General features: G+C 46.5%; 1 protein-coding gene across 1 annotated transcript in view; it reads right to left on the reverse strand.

Moving 5' to 3' along the window:
• Hgtx (HGTX homeodomain transcription factor) overlaps nucleotides 1-12,638 on the reverse strand; it is a 40,258-nt gene that overhangs the window by 19,962 nt on the left and 7,658 nt on the right. Inside the window, exons 2-3 of the mRNA XM_078182779.1 lie at nucleotides 10,673-10,783; nucleotides 2,285-2,493 (exon numbers count right to left, since the gene is read on the reverse strand). Coding sequence (XP_078038905.1) covers nucleotides 2,285-2,493; nucleotides 10,673-10,783 — 320 coding nt within the window. The remainder of the gene's footprint in view (nucleotides 1-2,284; nucleotides 2,494-10,672; nucleotides 10,784-12,638) is intronic.

Raw genomic sequence — 12,638 nt, forward strand, 5'->3', positions numbered from 1 at the left:
ATCGTCTGTATATCCTTGTGCTACATTTTTTTTTGTCTTTTGTTTTAGCAATTTTTTAACGGAAAGCAAGACGGAGCGATAATCGGCCCTTCTCATGAGCCCTTGGATTACGCGATAAGCAAACGAAAAGAAAAGAAGGTGATTTGAAAAACCCTTGTCGCTTCGAGCGCCGCTTTTATAAGCTGTGTACGACAATGTTACTCGTGGGTGAGTTATAAAAATGATAATAATATAGTAAAAGTTATAAGTTACAAAAGTTACAATTGTAAGTTATAAATGTTTTCATACCAAAGTTGTAAATTATACTCATGTATTGTATATAATTGTACTCATATCTTATATTGTAGATTGTTTTATTCGGCGAAATAGTTATTCAAGACTCAGGAAAACGTATATACAGCAACAACGCATACTACACATATTGACGGGGCGCGCTTCCGTTCAGTGACAGTACTTCGGCGGACTGGACAGCCGAAGCGAAAGGGTCAAATCGGCGTGGACCATCTACCGTCAGAAACAATTTCAAATAATTATGAAATAAGATAACGTCGTAAATGAATTCATACTTGAAACAATCTTACTTTAGAAGATATAAACCTCCTACCGTTTGAAATAATTTCAAATAATCACGGAATAAAATAACGTGTGGTAGATGAATTCATATTTGAAACAATCTTACTTTAGATGTAAACCTTCTACCGTTTGAAATAATTTCAAATAATTATGGAATAAGATAACGTCGTACATGAATTCATATTTGAAACAATCTTACTTTAGAAGATATAAACCTTCTACCGTTTGAAATAATTTCAAATAATCATGGAATAAAATAACGTGTGGTAGATGAATTCATATTTGAAACAATATTACTTTAGATGTAAACCTTCTACCGTTTGAAATAATTTCAAATAATTATGGAATAAGATAACGTCGTACATGAATTCATATTTGAAACAATGTTACTTTAGAAGATATGAAAGTAACTGCTGTATAATGTTGCTTGAAATTTGTCCAAGTCCAAGTCGCGTATCCGTGTCAGCAAGTAGAAGGAATCGAGCATTGGTCGGACAAACGAAGGCGACGACAATCGGCGCGCGTAACAGCGGCGGGTCACTAGCGTTCACCGCGAATTCAGCGAATTGATTTCCGCGCGAGGCTCCCGTACACAGAGGTCGGGGGGCAAATTTGCAGCTCGCAGCTACCCATTTGTTCCCCGACGATTTACGAGAGACACGGTCCCCGATTCATTTTTATTCGCCATTCACTTTCGTCGCTCGCCTGCTCGCGCTTCGACGAGCGAACATTATAAAAAGATTGCTCGCAATTTATGCCCGTAATTTATACGTCGAGGAGGACGGATTACCCGTAGTAGTATCCCGGGAACGAACGAGTCCGACTTCGCGGGGCCTCGGAATCGAGGGACCGGAACCGAGAGAGAGAGAGAGAGAGAGAGAGAGAGAGAAAGAGAAAAAGAGTGAGAGAGAAAGAGAATATATTCTTTGCCGATAAATATCGCCGGCCAATTAAATCGGCAAGAAAATATTAAATAACGGCGAAAGATTAAAAAGCGCGGCCGATCGAGTTGATTTCACGTTTTTATCGCAGCCTCGTCGTTCCATCGTTCACGGATTAATATCGGAGCAGCGAGCGCCCGCTCGACTGTTATGAATTTTTATTAACCCATCTACATCTGTTACTCATAATTAGCCGGACCCACTTAAATCACCGTGACGTTTTTATCGGAGATTAGCATAAACTTTATTAAACGCGATCCGGCCCGTCTAATTTCGCGCTGCGCAGAGCGCCCCCTTCCCTTCGCCGATTTCACCGTCGCCTATTCGGCTACGAGAGACGCCGAACTACCGCTTCACGAAACAACGATCCTTCCAAAGATCTTCGAGACTTGGACAAATTTGAATACGGATCCGTTGTTCGTTCATTGTTCTCGAAATACTGGTTGGAAATACATCTATCGTTGCGGTGGCGTTGCTCGCGGAAAGGATCGATCCCGTAAATGCATCGAATCCGCCGGCAGTCTGCTTGTAATAACGTTTTTTCGCTGCTTCTGAACGCCTCTCGGCCCCGCCGGGCGTCGCGTCGATCCGCTCGATAAAAATTCCCGGCGAATCGAAGGAAAATGGCGGGGGGAGGGGGGGGCGGCAGGGACGGGGGGGAGCAATGGGTGTCCGGCGTGTGCTCGGGATTCGCGGGGGGAAATCTGTTTCGGGGGCGCGGGGGGTGGTGGTGGTGGTGGTGGTGTAAGAAAGGAGGAGAGAGAGCTTACCTTAACTTGCGACTCCGACATTCCGAGGGCGTACGCCAATTTAGCTCGCTCCGGTCCCGCAAGGTATTTCGTTTGCTCGAACGTTTTCTCGAGGGCGAAGATTTGCTGGCCACTGAACGTCGGCCTCGTGTGTTTCTTCTTGCCGCCCTCGTGCTCCCCGGTCCCGGCCGAGCCTGTCATCGTCTGCTGACAACCCAGCTGTTGCGACACTGTAACATCGATACTTTCTAGAGATTCTCGCTCCCCGGATCTCTCTCTCTCTCTCTCCCTCTCTTTCTCTACCTCTCTCTCTCTCTCTCTCTCTCTTCTTCCCGAGATCACATCATCGCGGTCGTTATTTCTATTCATTCGCTGTGTGAGAACCGGCAGCGAGAAAGATAAACAGAAAGGCCCCTGAGAAAGTTGGATCGTTGCCTGTTCGTAATTCTCATTACGCGGAGATTGATACGTTTGCGTGACAATATTTTATCAAACAGAGTCATTTATTCAGACATTATTACAACCTAATGTATCCAGCAAAAGCAACCGATTAAACTATGGTAGAACTATCATCCCAGAAGGGACGATAGAAGAAGAGCTACTCGAAATTCAAAAGAGAGAACGCAGGGGGATCGGGTAGGGATCGATGCTCTCAGTTCTCGACGTTCTCTTGAATTTGTTCATTTTATCCTGTCGCCGATACATTTTCAGCGCGGGGGACGCGTGTACGTTCTGTCAACTCGACAGCGCTATCATCGTCACCGTGAAACTTATTCAATAATTGGGCGGCACAGTTTGCGGCGATGGCCCTTTCACCGAGCAATTAATCTCCATCAATTTTACGTCATTCTTCTTGCTCGCCGAGCGTCCGCCGCGCGCCTCCCGGCGGGGGAAAGGTGGAGGGGGGGTTCGGTGCCCGAAACGATTTACATATCCTATCGATAATTACGTCATAAATTTACATCTCGTTACACGCCGAAAATGTTGTGTACCCGCGTATCTATTAAAAACCGTTGCGATTGTCCGACGATAACGAATCGATCGATTTTGCGGCGGCCGGATCGTGTCGAATAACTTCATTTGCCGTTCGCTGCTTCATTATCGCGAGCACGGTGTTTCGCCCGCGAACTATTAAACCACCGTCTGGTTAAGATCCGCGGGTAAAGAAACTCGAGCTTTCCTTCGGTTTTCAAACGTCTACAGGCAATCCCGTAAGTACCCTCGTTGCTTGTAAGAGAAATATCTGTTGAAATCAAAGGACCCATGTCAGACTTTGCGATAAACTTTTTATTATCGATGGACACATGTACAACGTTTATTTATACCAAATTATAACAAAATTGATGAACTAATAAGAAACATATGAATTTTACTTCTCGTAGTAATTATATACTTCACACGAAATGTGTAAACTTTACGAAAGTTTAACGACACGTTCAATGATACTAAACTATAGAAGTAGAATAATAGAATAGAATGTTTTTTATGTTAAGCGACGGAACGACTACTAACAAGAAAATGCGATTAACTGGAGCGTGTACACGGTGTTCGAGAGAACGACGCTCGAACGCGTCCCTTCGGCGATAGATCTAATCGCGAGGCTCGTTGTTCGAATCTCATTAAAACGCCGAAAGCCGGATCATTACTTTGGTTCGACGGGTCCGTGCGCGCACACCACCCCCCGGGATCGTAAAGTTCATCGGCGGGCTTGATAGGGCGCAACAAGGGTGCCAGATCGCAGTTTAATTTGACGGAATCACGCGTCCAAGGGTTAAACACTTGCGCGATAGACCGCAATCACGGGCGTCTCCGGCGTCGGCCGGCACGTGCCGGGCCACGTGAGCTTAGTGTTCCGCAAATAGGCGGACTTTGTTATCGTTATCCTTCGCCGTGGATCCGGCGTGTCCCCGATGCCATGGGGTGATGCCCGCAGATATCATCGCCGAATAGGACGCCGCGCGATAAAAACCTCGGGATTGGGGTTGGGCGGCATTATCGCGGCGCGAAGATGTTCACGAGTCGCTCATCCCGAAAAACACCGATTAGCATTCACCCTAATCCCGTTCAGCGACAACCCCGGAATCAACCCTTTGCCGCGAGAGAAGCAGATCGGGATTAAATAGTATTTGAAGCGGACAGGTCGCGCCGGTATCTTTAGAAATAAAATAAGTGATATTATAAATCAAATAAATCGCAGGGAGATCAGCTGAAATATTTCTACCCAATGACTTAGTCTTTTCGCTACGAGCGCCGCATATATGCGGCATCCAAATGACGTGTATACAAGTGCCATCCGTAGGCACAACATACAAAAATAATTTTGTAGGTCCTTTCATATTAAAAATGTAAATATACTTGTTACGTTAGAGCAACGATTGTTTCATTCAGCACAGTTATGTAAAACTAAGAGAAACGTATTATACAGAAATCACACGCAATGTACATATTTCTGGCGCGAGCTTTCGTTCAGTAACAGTATGTACTTCGGTTGACGACGCTGCCGTAGCGAAAGGGCTAGGACTCGCGTAAGCAGATCGAGACAGCGAGGTATCCGAAGATCGATGGGAAGCTGCTGGTTCCGGCGATCCCATGTACGAAGAACGGAAGGAGCGGCAGGAATTATTGTAGAAAATTTGGCTGGGTAATTAAGAAGGGCTCGCACGCGGTCAGGCGCGTTTGCGTGGTCGCCCGGGGGGCGATCGTGCCGGAGGGAACCGGGAAAGGCGGCGTGGGGTCGTCACAACAGTATGGGTTGTGGGACTTTAATTTAATAAAGCAATTTGTAACGGAATACGGAACGAGGCAATAATGGCCAGTCGGCGGGGAGGGTTCTAATGAGCTGCTTACCGCACTCTCCACCCTCTGCTTCGATCGAGGTATACACGCTCGGCGCGCGCGGTATCCCCTATTCATCTACTTAGAAACTGCGTAAACTCGCGCAACTTTCCGCCGCGTAATTCGATAAGACCGTTTCTCCTCGCTTTTTGCCCGAATTTATAAGCGTCGCCCCCGTCGGCTCCGGCATCTCTTTCACCGTCGCGCTCGTCCCCGCGAACGAGATTGATTCGACTCGCTCCATGGACGGGATCTCGCGAAAGAAATTTCATTCCTGGCTCTAGCATCCTCGGATCGAAGCGCAACGATGTATCAGGGTGTCCCATAAGTCTCTTCCCTTTTTTTGATGCGAAATTAATACACGATATTTGTTGTTCAAGGTGGATTTATTGTGTTATATATGAACCGTTCTGTTCTGTAACCTTCTTCCATCTCTCAGATTCATTTCAAGAGCCCGCTATTGACACGTTTCATCCGAGTGCTCTTGAATTTATTTCTTTCCGATAGACTTTTCGATATATTTTTCTATCGTAACGACGTTCTTTCGAGATTGTTTAATTTATACAGTTGTCCATGCGAGCGGAGGCAAAGAGAACGTTCGAGATGGTCAAGGTTATCGTTCCACCCCGTATATCCTATATACGTTTGATATTCCAGGGGGTGCGCCCCGTCGATCGGCCAACTCGCGAGCCTAAACGATCGTCGCGGGACCGGGAGATCGCCTTTCCATTAAATGCTATCGCCCTAAGCGTGAATTCTACCTCTTGCTCGGTTTCCTATCTTCGGATTGTTCCGCTGTCCGATATTTACGAGAAACAAACTCGACGAAGCGTGGCACGGTAGTTCGGAGGACGGCCATTTTGATGGCAACAAAGTCAACGTTGAAAATAAGAATCACCATTGAACCTGCAGTTTAACCCTTTGCAGTCGGAGCCATTTTAATTGGAAATCCAAAATATTTCTTTTTTTATAAAATTGAATTGTATGACTCATGTAACGGATAATAGCTCTTAACAATTTTATAAACATTAGTCAATTTGATAAAGATTATTTTCAAACGTGGCACGTTAATTTTTCGAGGCGCCTGAGAGTCGCCGTTCGACCGCAAAGGGTTAAATCTAAAAACCCCGAAAAAATTGCCAATCTCCGGACCACTGTGCGTGGGAGACGATACTCGGAGACGAGGAGAATCGGCCTGTTACCGGTTGAAATACTGCTTCCAGGTTATTAAGCGGCATTAGACGGCGGAGAGCCCGGTTGCGGGAGTCGGATGAGAGCGAAACTGGAGGACGGAGGAGGCCGGAGGAGGTATCGAGATCGTTCCAGCCAGGCTGAGGTGGATCGCTCGAGGAGATATCGGTGATTGGACCGGGGGTGGCTCTTGCGGAGGCTGCTAATCACGTCGGGAGGCGGTGTTGAGGATTATGATGAAGCTGTTACCGAAAGGAGATGGGTTTAGCCGGGCTGTACTTTTTACGGGGGAATGATTCTCGAATGTTCAACGATCAATGTTTCGATCGACACCGCAAGCTTCGTTAACCCCTTGCCGCACTTTAACCATTTAGCTGTTTATTTATATATAGAAGACAAATTTTGTTATGCGTTTTATCAATAATACTGAGTGTAGTTTTTTTGGTAATTGTTCTAGAATTGTTCTAAAGCGTGTGAAATTTATGAAAATATTACCACAAGCATTTTGACATAAATCGTGAGAGAAGTATTTTTACTATAATATCTAAAATTGCCATTTCCTTGTGACGTGTATACACGTCGTATACAGCTAACAGGTTAACGAGTCAGACTCGTGATTTCTAGCGATATCCTCTTTAGTATGACTGTTATTCTATTCTTTTAAGTCAGAATCAAATTCTGCTCTCTCGGAATCAATATTTAATCGTTCCAGTAAATCTAGGCAATAAATATAAATTATCCTTTTCTCCTAAGTAATTATTACAATCGAAAAGATGCTTTTACCATTGCAACTACGAAGAAAATAATACGGCAAGGGGTGAATAAGTTGACCACCGTCTCACTGATCGTGACTGTCACTGATCTCGAAGTTAGTGTTACAGATGGAAACGTGTTGCGAGATGAGCAATTTCGGAGCCACAAGAGCACACCGTCGACGGTCTGGAATTTGGAGCTTCGAGCAATGGAACCTTCGAGATTGGATTCGTCCGTCGTTGGAGCATTCCGAATCCGTCCGTTTCCGCTAATCGCGAGAAGGCTCGCGAGGACCAAGGCAGCGCGGATGGCTGTGCGCCCCCCTCCCCCGGAATATCAAACGCGTATCGACCATATATGTCGAAGGGGGTTGCGGTGGGTGTTGGGTGGGGTGCAGGTCCGGGTGCGGGAATGGCGAAGGCTAGCACTGGATACACCGTGATGCCACAGTTAAAATATTGCCGGAGTTATTCACGTGAGTGTGGAAAGCGGGGGGTGGGGGGTGACGGCGGTGGTGCTGCGGAGGCAGCAGGCCTCGCCGGGATACGAGGGTTGATATTGAATATGATATTCCGGATCCGACGCCGCAGCAGCGGACTACCGCCACCGCTTTACCCTCTTATTCGTCCCACAGTGACATTCGTACCCGACACGACGCTGAAACAACACACGTTCGCTCGTCCACGCCCTTCCACGGCCCTTCTACGTACTTACATCCTAGTATCTCCCTATCTCCTCCCCCGAAGGGTTCTCTTTCTCTCCCCCGCTCTGTCTCTCTCGCTCTTATTCTCGTTCCTTCTCAAGCCATACAATCTCTCTCTCTCTTTTTCTTCTCAATGTCTCCTTCTCTTGTTCTGTCGTCAGCGCGTCTCTCTCTTATCTTTTCTCTCCTTAACCTCTCTTTACATTTTTCTCCGCGCTATCTTTCTCTATTTTCCTTTCTCTGATGTCTATTTTTCTCTCCTCTGATGACTCTTTCTCTCTCTTTACCTTAATTTCTCTCCCTTCAACGTCTCTTTCTCTTTCGCTAGCTCCCTCTTTATCTTTTTCAATGTCTCCTTCTCGTCTTCTGTCGCCAGCACGTCTTTTCTTTTCTCTCCTTAACCTCTCTTTACATTTTTCTCAGCGCTCTCTTTCTCTATTTTCCTTTCTCCGCTGTCTATTTATTTTTCTCTCCCCCCATGACTGTTTCTCTCTCTTTACCTTAATTTGTCTCCCTTCAACGTCTCTTTCTCTTTCGCTGGGTCTCTCTTCCTCTCTCTCTTTCTCTCTCTAGCTCTCACTTTCTCTCTCTCTCTCTCTCTCTCTCTCTCGCCTCGGGTCCCTCCGTCGGCAGAGCACCGGGCCGTGCCGCGCGCCGGTGGTGTGCGCGTGCACATGTGCCGCCACACCGGGGCTGATGTATGCTCCCGAAAGGGGATGCTCGGTCTCTCCGCCGCCCGCCGTCACGTGTTCTTTCACTTTGTTTGTGATTTTTTTGCGGCGGCCTTAATCGCTTTTACAAATCGCTGGGGCCAGAGTTATGGAAGCGACGCGCCGAGACGACAACTTCCTTCTTTCCTTCCTCCCTTCCTTCCTTCCTTCCCTGCTTCCTTCCTTCCCTTTCTATCTCTTCTCTCCTTCTGTTCCGTGCTCTTCCGTGCTTACCTCTCCGGGAAGAAAAAAGCGGTTCCCGAAGTGACCCTGCGGCGACGGACCTTTTCGACGCGGTTAGAGCTACCCGGGAACCATCCATCCCCCTGTGACTTTTATTTCACCGGGTCACAGGATCTTCGGGTTTCTGGCAACTCTTCCCCTTTGTCAGCTCTATCCCCGCCTGCTTTACCGTCGATTACTTGTACTCGTAAAGATTCTCCGTTGCTTCAATAATCGTTGGCTAAAGAACTATTTCGGTTCAACGATGTTCAATAACGAAACAACGAAAGCTGTTCGGCGATTGAGAAGCCTGTTGATTGGATCGCGTTTGAGACGTCGTTTCGTCCAGCGTGTTTCGTCATTCTTAACCCCTTGCGGTACTTTCATCTTCGCAGTTACGGTGATTAAATAATTTTCGATTGAAATAATTTCTTAGAGGAGTTAAACTTAGTTACGAAAGATTTCATTCGCGCAAAATCCAGCCGTGCCTAAAAGAATAGAATAAATAGAATAGATTTAGTTAGAATAAACTGTTAAAGTTAAAATGCGTGATATAAATAAATAAATCGTTAAAGTTAAAATTTCTTGTCTTTCTTAAGACAAATTATAATTTAATCATCAAACACTTCATTTCAATGTACTCCTGTAAAGAACAGCATTGTTCGTCACGCATTGCAGTGCCGTATCATTTACATGTAATTCGCGTTGAACTCTGCCGTACAGAGAAACAGCGCAAAATTCATCCGTGCCTAACAGGTTAAACTCAATCAATATTTATCATACATTGTCCAAGTATGGACATATAACCCCGTTTTTATCTCTCGAATAATATTAGATTTCTTCGTTGGAACAATAAACGAAATAAAAGAATGAAACACTTTGGTATGTCATATTGGATAGATCTAAAATTAATTATACCCGAGAGCAAAGCAAAGGCACAGGAAATGGTTTACTCGTGACCGGCTGGACTACCCTAAGCGACAGGAACTTATGAGACACGACCAAACACGCTAGACGTTCCCTGCGACCATTGGGTCGCTTTTACGGTTAGGCCAGCATTCAGGGATTATCATTCACTGTATTCATGTTAGCGGGATGATCTCCGAGTCTCGTGTCGCCTTCTATACGACGGCAACGTGTTGAAGCGTTTTGTGTCCATCCGCTCGAAAAAGCCACGTCTGTTCTTTCGATCGTTTCGAGTTCTCGCGCTCTCGTCACCGTCCGGGAAAAAATTGTTTTCCGAGATTCCTTTACTAGGTCGCGTCCCATTGGTTGTTTTCTCTGATACTTGGAATAGCATTTAGCGGCTCGTCAGCACATGTTTTTTTCCAAGGCGAACAGCTGTCAAATTCGTCTAAGATCGGGGGAAAGAGAAACATTTCTAGGCTGAAAAACGCGTTTCGGATGTTTTCGATCGAATCTTTTTCACTGGGACCTAGGATGCGTTCTCGAATCTCTGTTTCGACTTCGGACAATCTTTTAACCTGTGCTTTTCGTTGCGTTATGAGATAACTCTCCAAAATTAATATCTTAGACTAAATTTATTTCTTGTTCAAGTTTTGAAAACTTATTAACACTTTATCGACCGGTCATCCGGTCGTAAAAATTTTCGTTTCTATTTTGATTTATCTATTTATCTTGTTAATCGCGAGAGGTATCTAATATTTAGAAAATTTATATAATAATATTGAAGCTTGTAGTACAATTTAACGCATTTGTCTCAATAATAGATAACAAATTATGGCAACCGATCGGGTGGAAAAATCGATTTACAAGCTACAGTGTCAATTTGTCAATTATAAATTTTTAGATATTATAATAAATATCGTTAAATGAATCACAGAGATAAATAATATTCGCTCGCTACGCGAATCGATACTGTGATATCGATAATATTATGCAAAGTATCGAGTCGCCGAAGGGCACAGCGTTCGAAAAGAAAGTATAATTCCCGAACGGGTCGCCGTTCGCAAAGAGATTGAAAAGGTAACTCACGTGTGTGAAGTCTTGCCCGCCATGCCAGGGGATCGCTGACTAATCCCTGAAGACCCGGCCAATAGACAGCGGGATGCCGTGGCTCCGTTCTTTGTTGAAATTGTCCGATACCTGCATTCAAAGCAAACACACAACGTGAGCATGTGCGCGTGTGTGTTCATCCCACACCGGCGCTCCCATCCTTCTGTTTATTCTTCGCGTATCCTCCAACCCCCTCTCCAGCTGGCACCACCCGCCAATTACATACATTCGTTTATCGGCGATTCCATAATTCTTGCCTCGCCGACATCCATCGTCGCGTGTTCTATACGACAAATATTTGGCGCAAATAAGAGAGGCATGAGAGAGAGAGAGAGAGAAAGCAGAGGAGAGGAGAGCGGACCAGCGAACGGTAAACGAAGGGAGCGGGTGACGCCGCGCCACCGAAAAAAATGCAACCCTTGACGGCGCGCGTGTGTATACGGGGCGTAATTGATGGAACAACGGCCCAGTCAGCGGAGAATCTGCCGCGTTTTTATTTTTTTTTTGTAAGTTCACCTGACCAACAGAAAACACCGCGACCTCCTCGAATTAATTGTCGGGTGGGGGGGGGGGGGGGGCGAGGAATTTATGAAAGCGTATCGACACAGCGATGACACGAGAATCGCGCGTGCCGTCGCCGCGCCGAGACCGGATATAACCGCAACGCGACGCCCTGTGGCCACGAAACAGTCCAATCCCGAACCCGAGTTTGCTAGTCTCGCAAAAACTCCCCGACAAACCCCGTCGTTCGGATCGGGTCTACCTTCCCACCGAAGAAAATGGAAGAATATATGCGGGCAACGCTGGAACGCGAAGATATTCCGCGAGGGTTTCGTCGATTCTTCGGAAGAACCGAGAATCGGCGAGAAGAGTTCGTGGCAAACGCGACAAATTTTTATCCAGAATGTCGAGCAACGTTTATTTCGTCTTATCTCAATTTGTGTATTTATTTACTACCGCGTGTGAACGTCAGCCAGATTGAAATCGCCTAATAAATAAGAGTCGTCCGAGGAAGGAATTTCCGGTGTTCGCCACGGACGTTCTCGCATCGCCACAGAGAAATTATTCTTTCGGCGGCGCGGAGAAATTGATTTTCGAAAGGCCAGCCATCTGGCATCCGCGGGATCGGTGGCTGTTGGCCGCTCGTAGGGTTCGCCCCATAAAAATCTCTGCTGGAGGTTCAATTAAAGTCGTAGGACTCCGTCGGGCGGCGGAGTACGAGATCCGTTGGTTATACGACGACCACGCTCCTCGCGGCGACGCTTCCACGCCCGGCTGCCGAAAGCGGTCTCTCTCCGGCGGCTACGATCCTGAATATTTTTGTTGATGAGCGTGCAGGTTCACTCGTTTATGATCCAATAAATTTTATTTGATCCGAGAGCGCGCCGGACAAAAGGAGTAACGATCGGCTCGATCGTATCGCGCGCGTTTCCATACTCGTTTCCCGGTCTCTCGCCGGCGAACACTAAAACCGGAATAACGTTTTATTGTGCGGTGGGAAAAAAAGGACGAGAGAACGCGCGCGCGCGCGCGTCGACACCGATACGCTAGCATCTACCTTCGAATCGTACGCGAGCATTCACGTGAGCGCACGCACACGGACGGACGAGCCGCGACACAATACGCCCGGTTCTGTGCCCGAGGATTTTATAAACCCGATATAAAGCCCGATCCTCCCGTTTCTACGGGGAAACGTGGCTTGTAACAATTAGTAGAAAGTAACAACCACCCGTGGAGATCGTAAAAGGCTGCCTCTCGATCGTGCATCGGCGTTCCACATTTGTCGTTTGAATATTATTGCACTGTTACCGGGAACACGCGGCTATCTTGGCCTGACCAGTCGTTTCGTTAACGCGACTCGCGCCGTTAGATAGTAAACACCATATCTCGATGCGGCACGGTGCCGGAAATAACGATAGGCTCGTCTCGTTTTCCCTATATAACG

This window comes from Augochlora pura, chromosome 6 (genome assembly GCF_028453695.1).
Source record: "Augochlora pura isolate Apur16 chromosome 6, APUR_v2.2.1, whole genome shotgun sequence".
NCBI classification, from domain to species: Eukaryota; Metazoa; Arthropoda; class Insecta; order Hymenoptera; family Halictidae; genus Augochlora; species Augochlora pura.